Source organism: Octopus bimaculoides, chromosome 10 (assembly GCF_046866305.1).
Source record: "Octopus bimaculoides isolate indiv1 chromosome 10, ASM4686630v1, whole genome shotgun sequence".
NCBI lineage: Eukaryota > Metazoa > Mollusca > Cephalopoda > Octopoda > Octopodidae > Octopus > Octopus bimaculoides.
In genome coordinates, this window is record NC_142937.1 from 43,721,181 (window position 1) to 43,742,592 (window position 21,412).

The 21,412-nt window shown below is 36.0% G+C and overlaps 1 protein-coding gene across 1 annotated transcript in view; it reads right to left on the bottom strand.

The window, feature by feature from the left end:
• Positions 1–12,838: 12,838 nt before the first annotated feature.
• Positions 12,839–21,412, bottom strand: part of LOC106868235 (sorting nexin-30) — a 412,233-nt gene continuing 403,659 nt past the window's right edge. The window contains exon 6 of the mRNA XM_089358222.1: positions 12,839–12,879. Within this exon, the coding sequence (XP_089214348.1) occupies positions 12,839–12,879 (41 nt within the window). The remainder of the gene's footprint in view (positions 12,880–21,412) is intronic.

The window sequence follows — 21,412 nt, forward strand, 5'->3', positions numbered from 1 at the left end:
ACTTTCTTGAGAAACAATTATTACAGTGGTATCATAACAGTTTCATACTTTACTTCTTTATTTCATTTCTGAAGTGAATTGGAAGTCAACACAGTTGATGATGATAGAACTTATAAGGCATTAATGATTCAGAGAATTAAACAGATGCTACCTTTCCTTCAGAATGTGCAAGTGTAGGTGTATTTACTGAATGTTAATTTGCAATCTGTGCATTGTCAGTGTGTAATGATAATCATTAGAATGCCAACATTTCTTGAGTTTCTTTATTAAAGATGAATTACAGAAAGACATTAAATTATCAGTAATTGATCTCATCAATAAAACTAATTACAAAAACGTTAATGATGTTTACTTTGAAGGAAAGTCAACAGCACATTTAATTAGAGAATGATTTAACAATAAATCAGTGTGAAAAGTTTCAAAACTGATTGTTTGAAATTCCAAGTGGAACACTATATTCAAAGAAAAAGGATTCCTTACAATGCGAAGGAATTATTGCATATTTAAAGATATAAGACCTTCAAGGTAGCTTATGATATCAGCATATCTCCTACATTTATCATTCTACAAGAAGTTCATTTTCTCACTATTGTGCTAGAAAGCAGTCTGAATGGAGAAGTTATTTAACATCACACAATTTACCAATCTCTAGAGAAAATATTTCTGAATACTAGTACAAGTTAAAAGACAGAAAAATAGACTTCACAATGTGTTTTGTAATTGAGTTTTATGGCTAGTTTAAATATCTAGGCACATTTCTCAGCATAAAGCATATTCTCTTTAATGAACTGTGTCAAAACAAGAAACACTAATTCTTTAAAATTAGAGAGACTATAAAAGATAGAGTAATTGCAAAACAAACTATTAAAGAAATACAATGGAAATCAGTTTGTAGGAACCCAGAAAAGAAATAATTGGTTAAAGATTTAAAAACAACAAACAGTAAATAATGAACTGTTTACTCTTTCAAGAGAAGTGAAGATGAGACAAAGAAACAATTTTGTGTTCTATATATAAATTTGAGTGGTGGGGGTGAGGAGTACTTGACCAAATGCTTTGCAGTGTTCATTTAAGTTACTTCACTTTCTGAGTTCAAATCCTGCTGGATTTAACATTTCATTTCATCCTTCCAAATTTGATAAAACAGAAGTCAAATAATAGTCTCAGTTTAATTCAGCGATGGCAAGTGCTGGCTATAGAAGGGAAGGGTGGAGTTCCCTTACTTTTTAGCTTATGGTAGGATAGCTACTTATAAAGTTTAATCTCCCATACCTTCCCAACCTCAGTCTCAAATTCAAAGTTTCTCAAACTCATTTCCATTGCTGATTTACTTGCCTGTATCCAACCACTAAATTTGTGGTCTTTTATTATTATTATTATTATTATTATTATTATTATTATTATTATTATTATTATTATTATTATTATTATTATTAATATTATTATTATTATTATTAATATAGCACTAAAGCAGATTAAATATTCCTCAGAATTTCGATTTTTGCTTCTATGTTCTGAGATCAAAATGAAACCAGGTTTGACTTTGTCTTTCATCCTTTTGGGATCAATAAAATAAGCAGCAGTCTTCTTGTATAAATTCATTTCACTATACCTAGATACACTCATAAAAAAAAAAAATGGCCATGTGCTTAGTCTAAATAAATAAATAAATTATTATTATTATTATTATTATTATTATTATTATTATTATTATTATTATTATTATTCTGGTGGGTACCTGAAAGTGGTTAGAAAATCTTTCAGTAAAAGTAAAAATAAGCATTTATATCAGAAACTTCTCACTACTCCTTTCCTTCTAAATACAAGACTGTGCCTGCATAAGCTTGTGCCTTCTCTTACCAATGTATGTGTATACCTGAACGTCTAAGTGTGTGTAGGAGTGAGTGTGTGTGTGTATGTGTGTGTGTGTGTGTGTGTGTGTGTGTGTGTGTGTGTGTGTGCATAAATTGATATTTCATTACATAACTTCCACTCTACAACTAGTTTGTCTATTTTTCTCTATATATAAGCATATACACACGCACATATATACCTACATGTACATATATATATATATATATATATATATATATATATATATATATATATATATATATATATGTATGTATATATGTGTGTGTGCATGTGTATACATATATATATGTAATATATGTAAATATACATTTATATAAATATATATATATATATACATATCGTCTATCTACCCATATATATACATACACACACACACACACACACACACACACACACACACACACACATGTATATACACCATTTCGAGCGTGGCCGTTGCCAGTACCTGCCTGACTGGCCCTCGTGCCAGTGGCACGTAAAAGCACCCACTACACTCTCGGAGTGGTTGATGTTAGGAAGGACATCCAGCTGTAGAAACTCTACCAAATCAGATTGGAGCCTGGTGTCGCCTCCTGGTCCACCAGTCCTCAGTCAAATCGTCCAACCTATGCTAGCATGGAAAGCGGACGTTAAACGACGACGACGATATATATATATATATATATATATATATATATATATATACACACTGCTTAGTGTCAACTGTTGGAAGAAAGATTACTCAGTACCATACTAGAGACTAATGATATATGTTAGATTGGTTGTATTAGTCATTTACTCCTTTAAGTTTAGTCTATGGGTGCACAGGGTGGCCCAGATAAACTATGTATATATATATATGATATATGATGAAGTCATTTTTGTAGCAACGCTGACTACTTTTGGTTTAGTTTTGGATTTAGAATTATTATAAAATATTCTTCTTTTGCTTTTCCTAGTTGATCACTTCCTTCCTTTATTTTCAAAATATTTCACTTTAATATGCAGATTCCTGGGCCTCCAATAGGTACAATTGTGGCAGTTTATTGAGCCATTTAATTTAAAAGTAATCTCATTACGCCAAACAATCTTTGTTGGAAAGTGTGCATCCTCCACACACACTCTGTCAAGTACCATTCACCAAACTCCACTCATCAGTCTGAATCATCTTGATTTAGAGTATTGATTTTCAACCAGGGTCCATATGACACTTTAGGGTCCACAGAAGACCTGGCAAGCCAAATGAGACCCTAATCCATGGCCTCTGCCAGAGGTGTAGCCAGCCCACTTATTTGTACCTTTACTTCATTGGACACTAAACTCTGCTTGCGAAGACCTGTTGAGACAAGTGAAATCGAAATTGTAACTGAACCAAATTCGATGACTGGCACCTGCGCCAGTGGAGCACTAAGAGCATTGTCCGAGCGTGATCATTGCGAGAGCAGCTGTCTGGCTTCCATGCCGGTGGCACGTAAAAAGCACCATTTGAGCATGATCGTTACCAGCGTCGCCTTACTGGCACGTGAAAAAACATTCGAGCGAGGTCATTGCCAGTGCTGCTGGACCGGCTCCTTTGCAGGTGGCATGTAAAAAACACCATTTGAGCATGGCCGTTGCCAGTACCACCAGACTGGCCCCCGTGCCGATGGCACGTAAAAGCACCCACTACACTCTTGGAGTGGCTGGCGTTAGGAAGGGCATTCAGCTGTAGAAACAGATCAGATTGGTGCCTGGTGCAGCCATCTGGTTCACCAGTCCTCAGTCAAATCGTCCAACCCATGCTAGCATGGAAAGTGGACGTTAAACAATGATGGTGACGATGATGATGACACTTTAAGGTCCATATAAGATTTAGGGGGACATGTAAACAAAATAGTAAATTGGAGATCCATGTTGGTACTTTGAGGGCTCAGTCTGTGAAGAGATGTTGCTTTAGATATATTTATAGCAAGAAACAGCTAAGTTTCTATTTCTAATGTTTTATATAGTTCAAACTACACAAGTGAATATGTGAAAAGTAAAATGAGAATTTTGAAAGAAGTGTCTATAAAACTAGTTTTTAAACATCGAATGGTTATGGGAGTTCTCCACAATAAAATAGTAATCAAAAGGGTCCATTAGTAAAAAATGATTGAAAAACACTGATTTAGAGAATGGACTATCCTTGGAATGTAACTGTTCTAATTACAGCTTGAAAATGTGATGGACACTTAATTTTGAAATTCCAGTCTCATGATACTCTCTTATTTCTTTATTGCCCACAATGGGCTACACACAGAGGGGACAAACAAGGACAGACAAACGGATTAAGTCGATTACATCGACCCCAGTGCATTACTGGTACTTAATTTATCGACCCCGAAAGGATGAAAGGCTAAGTCGACCTCGGCGGAATTTGAACTCAGAACGTAGTGGCAGACGAAATACCGCTAAGCATTTTGCCCGGCGTGCTAACATCTCTGCCAGCTCGACGCCTTTTCATGATACTCTCTTGACACAGATTTTCTTGAACTCTTTTAATATGTTTCTAGTACTATTTCTTGATTTGTGAGACTCAACAATGTCCCTAGTTTCCTGGTAAATTTCTAGTGAACTTTCTGAGCTGTTTCTCCAAATTTATTTTTAACTCAAGTGATGTTAAATCACTAAGAATTTGTGGCATAGATCAACACAAAAGGAACTAGAGAAAGGGGGACATTCATGGCAGCGTATAAATACAGAAACGAAAAATTATGCAACATGGAATTCAATTTTAAGTGGCCTATACTCCACGTTGGAGGGTTAAAGGCAAGAAGAAAGAAGAAGATGGTAAATCATGTAGGTGGATCTGGTTGAAACTCCCTTCTAAAATGTCTTTGCACTTCAACTGCATTTTCAAAATCCATGAAACACTTTAGGATAAATTTTCTCTGTTGAAAGCTTAGTGTGGCTCCTTTCATTATTTCTTATGGGTTAAATCTAAAAAGAAATATAAATTGAGTGACCAAGCTGTTAAAGTGTGTATACATTCTTTTGAGACACCCTGTATAAATGTAAGTATAATGTATGTGCATTTGTAAATATATAAATATGTGTGTGTGTGTGTGTGTGTGTGTATGTATATATATATATATATATATATATATATATATATATGTGTGTGTGTGTGTGTGTGTATGTATATATATATATATATATATATATATATATATATATATGTGTGTGTGTGTGTGTGTGTGTGTGTGTGTGTGTGTGTGTGTGTGTATGTGTGTGTGTGTGTGTGAAAATATATAGAAATACATGTCTACAACTGTTTTCTTATCTCCAGATAATGCTGTTGGTCAATACTCAATGAATGCCTCTACATTGGGTCTATTCCCACCTAAAGCTATATGAATAGTCAAAAAGCAATATTGTTACTTATGCTGGCTATTGTGGTGCTAAAGTTATCTAATTAAATCTCAATTTAATACACCACTTTATAATTATCGCAAATACATTTCCACAAAACAATTTCAGCTGCCTTGAAGAGTTTGGTCAAAGCTACTGCCTTTCGTTTTCTGACTAAATATTCTATCAACAACAAAAGAAAAGAAAGAAAGAACCCGCTTTTTTATTAATTAATTGAAATCATGAAATCTAGCTATTTATTGATTGTCTTGCAAGTCAGACAATGAATATATTACAACTGGATTAAATAATTGCCAGCAACTAGTTTTCTCAAACCTGATAGGAATCTCTACTCAGTCGCTCAGCCTGCTAGAAATTGCAACCAAATCTCCTTAAAATCACCCTTTTCCATCTTAAAAGAAAAAGGTATGAAGGTTACATTGATTATATAGTCCTACATACATTAAAAGGGTAAAGAGTAAAGACTCCCTTCAGTCATGAATGACCATGGGATTGCACCTAGAAAATTTCCCTTCATAGCACGTGTCTGGGTGCTGTTGTTTATGGAAGACCAACAGTCACCCTTGCATACCAGCCTCCCCTCTTCACACCACTGATGTTATCCAAGAGAAAGGCAAAGGCCGATACGGCTTGGCACCTGTGACGTCGCAACTCATTTCTACAGCTGAATGAACTGGAGCAACATAAAATAAAGTGTCTTGCTCAAGAACACAATACACAGTCCAATCCAAGAATTGAACTTACTATTTCATGATTGTGAGCTCGATGCTCTAACCACTGAGCCATGCACCTTCACTGTGCCTACATACATTATACTTACAATAGAATGAAAATGTTTGGTTTGATACAGCTGGTGTAACAAGAATCATGGGTTTATTGGATCGAGGTTGATTTTGAGATAAACTACTGCATCACAGACTCAATTCATTAGATGCCTTCCCTACATACCCCCAACCTTTTATGATATTAGGCAGGAGACAGAAACAGTACCCATAATCTTTACAGATCCTCCAAAACTTTTGTCAGATGAAGGTGGTTCATCTTCAGTTTCAACACTTGAAATTTGATGTTTATTTCTTGAAAGGAAATTGCAGTGCATTGATATGTTACATAAGAAAGAATGGAAAAAGTACTACTGTCTTTGATAATGTATAAGACACTTTTTTTCCCCCCAAAGCAAATATTTCAACAGGATCACTTTAAACTAAACCTTGGGAGAGGCATTATGCCTTGGGAGAGGATAACATTTTCAACAGCCTCTGAAAGAAGTATGTTTGGGTGCTGTGCCAAATGCAAAACAGTTCTTCACCTGCATCCAAATGTCAATGGCTTCCAGCCATGAATCAGTCCTAATCAAGTAGACCCAAAGTGTCCAGCCATGACCATCCCATCTTTTTAGGGTTATCTATGATTGTATTATCTAATGTTTCCATGTATTTTTTTTTTATGTATGCTGCTGTACCTAGGTGAGGTGACCACATAGTAACTCCTTTGTAAGATCAACTCAATTTATTTCATTACATTGGTAAGCATCTTCCTCTCCAGTGAAACTTTGATAAAAGAGCAATGTTTTGCAGAACTGTCTTTTATTCCAACTTATTTCTAATTGCATCATTCTGACTGTCACCACTTTTATAGAAAAAGATCACCCCATGTTCATCATCATAATCATCATCGTCATTCAATGTCCGTCTCCCACGATGGATTGAATAGTTTGACATGGAGCTAGCCAGCTGGGGAGCTGTCCAGACTCCAATTGTCTGTTGTGACATAAATTCTATGGCTGGACACCCTTCCTAGCACCAACCACCTAACAGAGTGTGCTGGGTGCTTTTTACATGCCACCAGCAGGGGTCCACTTACACAACACTGGCCCATTTATGCTGCACCAGCACAAGTGCTTTTTATGTGGTACTGGCACCTTACAGGACAAACCTATATGTATGGAAGACAGTAGTTTTACTTAGCTTGATATGAATTTTCAAGGTACTAAAAACTTCTTTACTGAATATGCGCTACTGAAATTGGAGTGCATTTAATATGGCTATGCATCATTTATGCCTTCAAATATAGTGGTTATTCTGGAGTCTAAGAGAATGAGACATAATGGGTAACAAAACAAAGTGATACAGACAGATAGACAGATTTGGGTGGAGTTGAAATGCAACTAACTCTGGGTATCAGAGACCATTGTCACAGAAGTAGAAGAGACAGACTAAAGAGATATTGCATCTGAAAACTAGCCCTCTGACCAGTAAAGAAATACAAAGTGCTGGTTCTTTAGTAGGTGGGCCCAGAGCTGTTTTAAGATATTAACTCACTTGGTAGTTGCCCAGGGGCCTCATGGGTCTTGGGGCTTAATTCTGATCTATGTACAATGCAACTTGCTGCCAATAAATGAATGTTATAGGGCCCAGTGCACTGATTTACCCAAGGCTTGTAATGTTGCTTGTATCTTAGATTCAAGAGGGCAAAAGTACAACTTTCAAATATCTTCCATTAACAAGAAGAATAAACTTTTGAGTGAAGTTGTAGAAAGGACACAAAATTATTGGATTGGGTAGAAATTGGATAGCTATTGACTGTTACTTACAGGTTTTCCTGGAATCTAATTAAAACGAATTGGTATTCTCCAATTTAATGATATATGAAGGCAACTTGTATGTCTGCAGTATAAAATCAAAGTGTCGTGGAGCAATAAACTTGTTCCATTTACGCTGCTAAGTACCAAAACATTATAAAATTATGTCTTATATTGCTGAGTTAATAAGGCTTACAAATACTTTTTAAGACCAGAACTCTGGCACCAGTTTGGAACTAACAATATTTGCATCATCATCATCATCATCATCATCATCATCATCATCATCATCATCATCATCATCATCATCATCTCCATCATTATTATTACCATTCTTTCCCCCCTCCTCCTATTCTACCTTATCATCATCATCAGTTTGCTATCATCCTCATCACCAGCACATACTAAATATTAGCAGCAGCAGCAGCAGCAGCATTTTCAGTATCTAAGCTGTTTTAGCATCCGTTTGGTACAGTTCAACACAATTCTACAATTACCCAATCAAAGCAGACATCTATCAAATCACCAGCACAAATTATCAAGCCCTTTTTCATATCTAAAAACCACATTATCTATTCATGTACATGGTGATATATCTAAGAACCCTTCTGTTACCATATTTCTGTTGAAATATACTGTCTTTGTTTCAATTAATTTTGGAAATTACAAAGACTTTAGCGAAATAAATATTGCCATTATTCAGCTGGTGTTTGGAACATAAATTAGCATGAAATTCGGATGCAAGGTTTTAATGTAGTTCTCTATAAAACAAGGTGTTTGTATCACAGAAGTGAAGGCACATGGCTCAGTGGTTAGAGTGTTGGGCTCACAATCATGAGGTAGGGAGTTCAATTCCCAGACAGGGTGGTGTATTACTTTCTTGTTCAAAACACGTTATTTCATGTTGCTCCAGTTCACTCAGTTGTAAAAATGAGTTGCGACATCATTGATGCCAGGAGGAGGAGGAGATTTTTTTCTTTGGCTGTGTTAAGATTGTATTATTGGTTGCAGTATTGCTTAGCAAAAGTTCACTCATGATTGAGAAGCAAATAAATCTATGATCTAGAACAATCTAGCAGTGACCATCGTCATCCTCCTCCTCATCATCGTCATTTTATATCTGCTTTCCATACTGGTATGCGTTGGATGGATCATGGCAATCCAGGTTCTTATCTGGAGTTACTGCCCTCCTGCCTGGTTTGGAAGACCACATCTCACTCAAATGTTTCACTCTAGCTTGGCTTCTACCACAGAATATTCATCCTATCGTCAACCACTAGACAGAGCTTGTGCGTGCATTTATCATAGCACCAGCACCAGAGGGATTATTTTATCTGCAACAAGACTAAAGTGTCCTCCTGACTTTACATAGTCTCTGCACATTTACCAACCAATAAACCTAAAGTACTGGACTTGCTGATTAAATGATTGAAAACAAATCACAACAGCTATGGGGTGACTTCATTCTGAAAGTGATGGCAATGGAGTCAAAAGCAACTACATCATCCATATCTGGAATTAGATATTCAAAAGAATTCAAACTTTGATTTCAAGTTCCCACATATCAGTACCTTGGTTCTTAAAATCCAAAATTTTATTGAGATCCCTGTTGTTGTTCTTTAACCCCAGATCAATAGATTAACACCCAAGTTCAAGCAAACTGCTGTAGTAGCCAAAATGCATCGGGAGGCAATGATGCTGTTGCTAGGCGAATTCAATTGTAATTTAGTAGCTGCTGCTCATCATGGTCAAATCACAGCCTATTTAGTCTCTCATGAGCTGAATTTCCTTGGCATTGACTGGATCAAATGCCTACAGCTCTCAGACATGCCATTTAACCAGCTGTGTATATTTATACAGATATCAAAATGCATTAAAACCTAAGGATAACATTTTCAACAGCCTCTGAAAGAAGTATGTTTGGGTACTACGCCAAATGCTAAACAGTTCTTCGCTTGCATCCAAATGTCAACGGTTTCCAGCCATAAATCAGCCCTAATCAAGTAGACCAATAGTGTCTAGCCATGACCATCCCATCTTTTTAGGGTTATCTATGAGCATATTATCTAATGTTTGCATGTATTTTTTAATTTTTTATGTAGGCTGCTGTACCTAGGTGAGGTGACCACATAGTAACTCCTTCGTAAGATCAACTCAATTTATTTCATTACATTGGTAAGCATCTTCCTCTCCAGTGAAACTTTGATAAAAGAGCAATGTTTTGCAGAACTGTCTTTTATTTCAACTTATTTCTAATTGCATCATTCTGACTTTTATAGTAGTAACCAGGTTTATTTAATAACAGAAGTGGAAATATGCTGTTTATAGCTGAAACAGATTCTAGCCTAGCACATTTCTCTCTTGATATCAATGAGTTCTGAAAATGGGTGTCTGATCTATTAACCTCTACTTCTTCAATGTACAAGTATATATGATTTTACTCAATGCAGAAAGAAAGAAAGAAAGAAAGAAAGAAAAAGACATAAATCATTGCGTCCACGTATGCCATACACTGCTGGTATGTAAAAGTATGTACACCCTCATCAATGATTTCTCTATTGTTACTACAGAAAGAATTGCCATATGAACAAAATTCTAATATAACGGTCTTGACATGATGGGTCAAAAGTAGATGTGGATAAATTTATGACATTATTTAATGGTCAGTAACTACATGATATATCTGAAAGAGATTTCTGTCAACTGTCTGGAAAAAAATATTTCCACTTAGGGCAATGAATAGAAAAGGATAACTGGTTATTTTTGTTTGTCTAGTTAGGATTAGCTTCAATATTTATGACATTTTTAGTCTCTCATAGAATATTTGTTTGTTTGTTCATTCATTCATTTAGGGTATGTTTAAAAATATATATTAGCAACAGAGGCAGTATTAATATTGTGAGATAATATTTATCCCCACTTAAATGTAGATGTTCTGTTCGAACAAATTATACTGTGGTAGTTACCATCAGAGAAACTTTCAAATTGGTTTTTGATGCAAAATACACACTTGTTTATACCTCTTGTGGAGATATAAATCCCAGCCATCTCCGGTGCTGAGGCCACGAGATCACGTAATTTCGCCTTCCTTAGTTTCATCAATGATGAATGCTCAACTGCTAGAGATAGCAGTGACTCATCTCCCCACCACCAATATATAGAAAAACAGAGCCAGAATAGGTGAGATCAAGGAAGCTCAAAATCATTTGATCTATTAGTCTCAGGGCTGAAGGTGGTCGGGATTTATCTCCCCACTAGTGATAAGAACAAGAGTGCATTTTGTACCAAAAGCCAATATGAGAGTTTCTCTCATAGTACCTACTGCAGAATAGTTTGTTCTAACAGAATATGTACTTTTAAGCAGGGATAAATATCACCTCTTAAAGTCTGTTGTTTTTTTAGGTTTTCTTTTTTTTTTTTTTTTGTCATGCCAGTATGGGTTGGACAGGAACTTATTTGATGTAGGATTTTGCTTCTGGATGCTTTTCCTGTCATCAAGAAAACTAACTTGTTTTTCAATTAAAGGATTTTTTTTTTGATTATTGCACAGGTTTTCAAAAGCACAGAGCATCAAGTTACTTATCACTACGCTGCTAAATGACTTTATATCATTGTTTGGAAAAAATATGTATTTTTATATTATTCAATTGATTTTTAATGATAATTTTAGTCAATACCTTTTTTAACACTAAATTAATTAGTAGTAAGTTTATCATCTTAGCCTAAACTAAGACTTCGATTAGATTAGGGTTGAATTTTTTCCATTAATACTGTTTAATATTTCTTTTTATTTTATGGGATAAATAACAAGTCTTTTTATTTAATTTCTTTGATTATAATTGTTTTATTATAACTTAAGTTATATAAAGTTTAATCTTTCATTCATAATAAAATTTTCATTCCTGTTTTTATATCTATTTATTCTATTCTTTTTCTTTACGCAATATTTTCACGAGACTTCTTTCAAATAAACGTTTTAGTCTAAAATCTTTTAGTTTAAACTATTGCATCGTTTAGATATGTGCTACTTCTATCTTTATAATTTTAACCTAAAACTTCGTTCAAATTGTATTTTAAACGAAAGATTCGTTAAAGTTGGTTTTTGCATATAATATTCCTGTTAGCTTGTATTATAATGGACATAGGGTTGATTATGGAACGTTTATAATTTTGATATTTTTAATAATATTTTTCTATCTTTATATAATAAGTATTTTATATACATTCATTTGTTATTTATTGTTGGTTGATATATGCATTCTTTTATTATTATTATTGTTGTATTTTGACCTGAAGATTAGCTATATTTTTGAATAGAATTGATTTTCGATAGTTTTAATCGATTTAAATATTCTTTCTATTTGAAAACTGGTTATGAAACACGTGTAGTCGTTTTATTATCATTATCTTATGATATTTACTTTGTATTATATTATACTTATTTATTGTGCTTTTACTTATTAATTTTTCTATATGTGACAGTGGATTTTCGTCGATGAGTTCATGAACCTTGGTTCTTTTCCCTAAAACTATATATATATATATATATATATATATATATATAGAGAGAGAGAGAGAGAGAGAGAGAGAGAAATGAAGTTGCATGGTTTTGTGGTTAGGGTGTTGCAAGCAAGATGGCAAGATTATAGTTTCGATTCCCAGACCAGGCCTTGTGTTGTATTCCTGAGCAAAATACTTCGTTTCATGTTCCTCTGCAGTCATTTCATCCTCTGTCATGTGGCACATGGTGCACCTGTACAGGTAATGTTGATTTGATGGAGGGAGTGAGCTTATGTAAACACAAACATTTTATCACTACAAACAAATCCTCTCTGTGATTGTTCAGCAAGTAATTACAGAACCCTTATACATCATCTAATGATGGGAGAATCCATGATGTGTGTATGTGTGTGTGTGTGTGTGTGTGTGTGTGTGTGTGCACGTGTGTGTGTGTGTGTATGGCCCCTTTTCATTTTTGCAAGGCATATCATCCTGTGATCAACCTTCATCACTTCATCTCATATCTTCCAGGGTCTCTCTTTCTTCTACATATTCTTTGAGTACCCTACACATCTTTTTCGAGCTCTTGTCCTCTATAAGCATCGCATGTTTGTACAATTTCAGCCTCCTCTCTGGCACACAACATCCAATACCTATTTCGTCCAGTTTTTTTGTTTGTTTTTTTGTAGATTATTTGCACACCATCATTTCTGCTCATGTACACTAATAATACACATTCAGCAAAGCAAGCCTGCTTCATTTCTTTCTCATTTTAATAAATCTTCTGCATTCAGTTCATGCAGCATCACACTCTGTACACAAGCATCATACAGTCTGCCTCCATCTCTGTGAAAGAAACCCTTTGTAGCTATGAAAATTAATGGTGCACTGAACTTTTTACAGTTTGTTCTTAGTCTGGCTACTATATTTTTGGATTACTTATCTCTTTGCAAATTGGGTCACCTAGATAACAGAAGCTATCAACTACTTCTAGTGAAACTTCCAGGTATTAGAAAGGGTTTATTTTTTGTGTTCTTAGTGTTTATTGCCTCTGTGAATATGCTGCATACAAAGTTTAGCCTGTCTGTAACTTTACTACATCTCTTATACATCCATACTTTGGGTATACCATATGGAATTTCTACTGACTTCTTTTGAAACACAGCCATTTTCCTGGCAGTAAAAGGTTCTGTCTTCTATCCTTCATATTTAGTTTTATTGCAATTGATCAACCTATGCTGGAAGATTTTAAGATAGATTACTTTATCAAATATCCTTTAATGATCTTTATTTGATACTAAAAGACCTCCACTGTTCTGTACTCATTAGCTATGCTATTTCCAGTTTATCTGTTTCAAGCGTTCAGCCTCATGAGGCCAGAGCCTACCTGGATTTTCAAGGTACTTGTGCTGAGGGTAAAGACACCCCTTTGAACAAGACACCTGTCTATCACTGGGTTACTCCCAGGTGTCACTGGTACTTATTTTAAGTTGACAATATAGAGGCAACATGAAGTAACAAGCTTTGCTCACAGATACAATGCACTGCCTATCCTGAGAATTGAACCCATGCCCTAACAATCACAAAAACCATTACTTCAGTCCTATAATCAAAAGCATTCCAGCCATGGCCATCTCCTGTATATTCTCCAGACACTCTGGATCAAGAAGTACAATGTGCTTCTGCATCAAAAAGTGCAATCCAATGTGCTCTTATTTTCTTATTTTCATTCAATAGGGTGTTAGTTGATGGAAATTAGGCTGTTATTTCTTGCAGATTGATTGCCCATATAGAGGTCCTTCATTATTCATAGGTCCATTCTTATTTCCCTTAAATGTCCCTGATTCTCAGAAGAAGAAACCTGATAAGTACCAACCCTCCTTCCTTTTATTAAAGTACTGGATAGAATGCCTTACAATATTTGTTCAATTGTTCTAACCCTCTGCTTTCCGAGTTCAAATCCTGACATGGCCAAATTTGCCTTTCATCATTTTAGGATCAAGTAAAAAAAAGGACCTACCCAGAGTAGTGGAGTGGTGGAAGTATTAAAGCATGAGATTTCCTGTATGCTGACTCTGTGTGTGATGAATTCAAATCCTACCATGCCTTACTTGATTGGTAGGCTTAATAAGTCACTGGATCACCTGGCACCTTGGGGGTTCCTTCAGTGGAGTCCACTCTGTTGCAAGCATCCAGACAGGCATTTGCTTTGAAGATACCTTCTTCCCTACCTCCATCACATCAATCACAGAGGTCTTATAAAGGGTCATGGATGCAGCCCTTTCATCATCATTATCATTATCATCATCATCATCATTTGATGTCTGTTTTCCATGATTGCATGGGTTGGACAATTCGACAGGAGCTGGCAAATCAAAAGGCTGCACCAGGCACCATTTGTCTGTTTTGGCATGATTTTTATGGCTGGATGCCTTTTATAACACCAACCACTTTACAGAATGTACTGGGTACCTTTCATATGACACTTGCAACAGTGCTTTTCGTGAGGCATCTGCACAGGTGCTTTTCCCCAGGTGGCAAATAAAGGATAAAAGAATAACGTTATACTGTTGGTGAATAATCAAAACCCCACACAACCCTTTCAAACTGGTCAAATTATCCCACGCATTGATAATAGAGAAACAGATTTTACTCTGGTGTTGAATGCAATCTAAACAAAGGAATGGTCAAAAGCTACCGAAGTCAATTGCAAATACATCAAAACTCTATATTCAATTACCTTTCCTTTATCATTTATCTGTGTTACATGTGTTCATTTTGTGTATTTAATATTTTATGTACACACACTCACTCACTCACTCAGTCACTCACTCACTCACTCACTCACTCACAGACTCACTTACTTGCTCACTCACACATACACACACACACACCATCAAGCTTAGATGTATATCCCATACTATTGAAAATGACAGTAAATGAGTTACTTGGAAAATATATAGTTTAAACCAGTGACTTGCAACCAACCTTTTGTAGCTCTGTAATACCTTTCACAGAAACGACCTCTTCCCCATGCTTGAGAAAAAGAAAAACAAATATGACAGATTATATTAAGCAAATAGGAGCTAATATTGCACATTAGCTTATCATCGGTCACATTTTCTACTCACTCAATATCTTAATCATAATCTATTTACTGACAAAGATATTGTTGAATGTGCTTTATGTTTCACTTGTTTCCGTCATTGGACTGCAGCCATACTGGGGCACCACCTTGAAAGGTTTAGCTGAAAATATCAACCCAGGTATCTATTGGTTTCTTTTTGCCAGACTACCAAGTTAAAGGGATGTAAACAAACCAACACCAGTTGTCAAGCAGTGGTAGGGAATAAATAAAACACAAAGATACATACAGACACACCCACCCACACACACAAACACATTTGTTAGGAAGGGCATCCAGCTGTAGAAACTCTGCCAAATCAGACTGGAGCCTGGTGTTGCCATCCGGTTTCACCAGTCCTCAATCAAATCGTCCAACCCATGCTAGCATGGAAAGCGGACGTTAAACGATGATGATGATGATGATGATGATATATATATATATATATGTGTGTGTGTGTGTGTGTGTGTGTATGTGTAGCAATAAGAAAATGGAGGGGAATATGTGGTACTCATCAACTTGCAGACATTGTATTATGTCAATTTACCTGTTTATTTTTCAACTAAGAGGACAGGACAATAAAAACAATATACAAACACATTTGACATATTATGCCATATCAGTAATAAAAATTAAAAAGGACATCTAGTGACCGAAGAAGGGACAATGTCTTACAGCTAACCCCTAACTTTCTTGGATTATATATATATATATATATATATATATATATATATATATATAAACATATTTTATTAATAAAGCTACAAAGACATCACAAAAACTGTTACTCAGAGTTTCACAGTCTGACGAACGGGAACGGGAAACTCTGAGTAACAGTTTTTGTGATGTCTTTGAAGCTTTAGTAATAAAGCATATTACTCTACTTCCGTACTGTTCAAGTACTATTTTTTTCCACCTTGTTTCACATTCTTGTGCTTACTCTGGTATATATATATATATGAGAGAAAAGTTGGACATAAGAAACATCCATCAAATGTGGGGTGCAAGAAAGATGACTGCGCTGGTAGGGTCATGTGTTATGTGTGGATGAGGATAGCTGTATGAGGAAGTACCACACCCTAATAGTGGGAGGAACCTGTGGAAGAGGTAGACCCAGGAAGACATGGGATGTGGTGGTGGGCCTCACAGAAGCAATACCAAGAGACTGAGACCTTTGGAGATATGCTGTGATTAAAAAGACCTAGCAAGTAAAGTCAGACTGCAGCCATGGGCCGATGCCAGTGTTGCATGATCAGCCCACTTAAAAGTACCCTTGAAGTGTCGGGCAATATAATATGCTTGAGAAGACCTGTTGAGTCAAGTAAAATCAAAATAGAAATTGTAGTCATGGCTAGTGCCGCCTGACTGGCTTCCATGTCGGTGGCATGTAAAATGCACCATCCAAATGTTGTCGATGCCAGTACCCCCTACTGGTTCCTGTGCCAGCAGGATGTAAAAAGCACCATCCAAACATGGTTGATGCCAGTGCCCCCTGACTGGCTCCCATGCCAGTGGCACATAAAAAGCACCCACTACACTTTCAGAGTGGCTGGGATTAGGAAGGGCATCCAGCTGTAGAAATATTGCCAGATCACATTGGAGCCTGGTGTGGCCCACTGGCTTGCCAGACCTCAGTCAAGCTGTCCAACCCATGCCACCATGGAAAGCAGGCGTTAAATGATGATGATGATATATATATATATATATATATATATATATATATATATATATATATATATGTATGTATAAATTATAAATAAAGCAATGAAGTATACAATGAATAACATTTATTTTACCATTGGATATCCATATTCAACTACAATTGTTTTGCAGCTTACTAACATGTACTAATAATTTATTTTATATTATTTTATCATAATTAATATACTATTTACATGTCTGTACTAATATATATGATATTGATTATACAATTAATAAATCAATACAGATAAGCTTGATGTATTAGATTATACATTTTATGTGATTGGTAGCTTGATACGTTAAGAATCTTTTTTTATGATTACTACCAAATTAGTTAAATACATATATTGTGAAATTAATTTATATATATATAGGGTGCAGTGAATAAATTATCGTCTAAATTAGGCAAAAATGAAAATAATACTGACATCTCATTTTAACAGATATATTTACCAAAATTACATAAAAATATCTTGAAATACTAAAGAGTAAATTTATTCAATGAAATCGCCAGTGGCTTCAACCATGGCACCCAGACGACTTTGGAATCTCCTTCAACTATTCTGGACGCTCTCCTTGTTGGTGAATGCTGCTATGATCTTTGCCTTCAGTTCATCTTTAGTGTTACAAGGACTTTTGTTGGTCTCTCACTCAGCAGTGCCCCACACATAATAATCAAGGAGGCTGCAGTCTGGGGAGTTAGGTGGCCAGATGTTAGGGGTGATGTGGTCAGAGAAATTGTCCGACAGCTATGACCGGGTTCTCCTGCTTATGTGGCATGGTGCAGAGTCCTGTTGCTAAACATAGAGTCTTCCAGCAGCCACCCTCTTGACCCAGGCACACCTCCTCCAGGCACTCCATGTTGAGACTGAGGGGCTGTGTGGGAAGATGAATGGAGGTATTACATAGCTATCACTAGTGATCACTCCAAACACCATGATTTTGACTGGATGCTTGATTTTTATCACTCTCGGTACATGTCCTCAGATTGCACTGCATGTGGTCCACCTTGGGTAATGCTTCTATAAGAGCAACACTCTTAGGTCTGTTGTTTGAGCCTGTACAAGCAGTAAGCTGTAGGTGGGGGAAAACTCGGGGAGGTGGCAAACTTGGGAAAGTGGCAAACTCAGGACTTACCCTAGGCAACTCACACTCTATCTGCACCACCCACGGTACTCCCTTCATGGATCTATTTTAAAACGGGGGCCACATTTTTCATTAATGTTTTACGTAGTGTTTTTGGTACGGAAAGACTTTCAAACTTTGTATACTTATCTATTTTGTGTTATAGAACAGAAAAATATTTTTGTATTCGAATTTATTTCATGTAAAAAATTGTCTTATTTCGATAATTTCAACCAGTCACTGACAAGTATTCAGTTGTTTATATTTGCTCCTTTGGCTGATTAAGTGATGTAAAGCGTATTTAATCTCCATACCATCGTTTTATTTGCTTTTTTCATTTTAAATTTGCTTTAACCCTAACCCTAACCCTAACCCTAACCCTAGGGTTAGGGTTAGGGTTAGGGTTAGGGTTAATTGTTTCAGAATCGTTTGTTTATGTAGTCGGCACTTAATGTATATCGGCTGAATGGACGTCAGTGATTGGTTGAAATTACAGAAATACGACGACTTTAACATGGAATAACTTATGGATTTCTTTTTTTTTAAAGAAGACTAAGAGAAAAAGATGTTTTATATGACACATTCTACCAGTGTTCCAAGTTTCAAAGTGTTTCGTTAATGAAAAATGTGGCCCCCATTTTAAAAAAGATCCCCCTTCATGTTTACTTCCCTCCCTTGTGGGGTCACAACATCCTGAAGTGGTTGCTACAGCTCAGTTTGAGAACCGTTGATTTAACCCTTTAGCATTTAAACTAGCTATTTCAGGCCCAAATATTCTATTTGTTTCAGGTTCAGACTGGCCAGATTCAGTCTCTCTCACCTACAGTGAAACGAGTAATCACATCAGCAAAATCTCAATGCTACAAGATAATTTATAATCAATTCAAAATAATGTGAATAAATAAGCCTTAGATTCGACAGATTAATCTGAATGATAAAGAGGTCAAGCGATTAAGAAATTATAATGGTTATTTGTTCTGTAGACCATACTCCTGGCTGATTAGAATTGTCATAGGAGAATTGTGAAGAATGGAAGAGACATGGGTCTCCAAATGTATTGAAAGAGAGTGTTTGGTTGTTCAGTGAATTGAAATAATTGAAAAAATTTAATTAGTGTGAAACTGGCTGAGTGCTCCACAAATAACATGTACACTTAATGTAGTTCTCAGGCAGAATCAGCATGACAATATGTGACAAGGCTGTATCTTTGAATTACAAGTACAATCCAGCTGAAGGGCTTCCGCACAGTTTCTTTCTACCCAGTTTCAGTCTCAAGGCTTGGGTCAGTCTGCAGCTATCACAAATGACTCTTGTCCATGATGCCATGAAGTAGGGATTGAACATGGGACCTGTTAGTTGTCAAGCAAACTTCTTAACCTTTCAGCTACTCTACATCCAGTGGGAAAGATGCAAGTATATGATTCACAAAAAGAACTTGTATAGTTGTGTGGGTATGGTAAGAACTTTGCAGTCTGGCAGAATATGTACTAGACTTAAAGAAAAAGTCCTGGGGTTGATTTGTTCAACTAAAATCCCTCAAGGCGGTGCTCTAGCATGGCTGCAGTTAATGATATTCCTTACAACATCCATGCCTGTACTGTGTAAGGTCACTTGAGCTGGTGGCAAGTAAAAAGCACCCAGTACACTCTGTTGGTGTTAGGAAGGGCATCCAGCTGTAGAAACCATATCACAACAGACAATTGGAGTTTGGACATGTCAAAACCATCCAACCCATGCCAGCATGGAAAACAGACGTTTAACAATGGGGATGATGATGATGATATATATATACATACATATATGTATGTATGAATGTATGTATTTATGTAGGTATATTTATATATATATATATATATATATATATATATATATATATATATATATATATATATATATATATAGATATACATATGTATATATATATATATATATATATATATATATATATATATATAGACCCAGGAAAACCTGGGATGAGGTGATGAAGCACGACTTTCGAACTTTAGGCCTCACTGAGGCAATGACCAATGACTGGGACCTTTGGAAATATGCAGTACATGAGAAGATCTGGCAAGGCAAGTGAGAGCACAATCTGTAACCTCTGCCAGAAGTGTAGCCAGCTCAATTATTCGTATCTTTACTTCATCGGACACTAAAAACTCTGCTTGCGAAGACCTGTTGAGGCAAGTGTATTTGGAATTTGAAATTTGAAATCTGAAATCTGTCTCAAATCGAACTCAGAATCTTGGGGTTAACATCGAAAAATACATTTGGAATGAGAACCCAGGTTCGAAATTTCCCCAACTCACCTGATGAAGGCTGGAGGGTATATCAGCTGAAACGTTGTGTTAACAACAAACAAGATAAGGACAAATATCCATCAAATGTAAATAATGTAAATAATGTACATAATTCCTCATTTCTTAAATATAGAACTGTATTATCTAATTGGTACCGGAACCCATGATGTTTTTGAAAATTTTTTAGTAAAGCCTATTGTGTCACCTGGTTTAATAGCATCACCTGGTCCTTGAGTACTGTTAAGTGGAATCCACTTGGTTGTAAGCATTCAAGCCAAGTCCCTGATTTCAGGAGACCTCACCCTACCCTCTCACCAATACTGAAGGCAGGTACTACCCTTCCTTTCTGACTAAGAGATAAAAAAAAAACCCACAGCTATGGCAAATTACATTAGCAGCAACAGCAGAATTTGTAACAGAATTAATAGCATCATCATCATCGTCGTCATCATTGTCGTTGTCATCATCATCATCATTGTCATCATCACCATCACCACCATCACCATCACTAACATCATCAACATCATCATGCTCATCATCGTTGTTGCTGTCATCATCGTCATCATCACTGTTGTCATTGTCATCATTGTTGTGATCATCATCATTGTCATGATCATCATCATCATTGTCATCATTGTTATTATCAACTACACCAACTCCAGCACCATCACACCCAACACAGCAACAACATCAACACTAAGGAGTTTTTGTGTGGTTAATAGATCTGCTAGAAACACCAGCCAAATCTCTCCTACTCACATTTTGGTCTTTGGGGTATGGAAATGACGTATCGGTTAAAGTAGTACTATATGCCACTAAGAACACAGGATGGTCGTG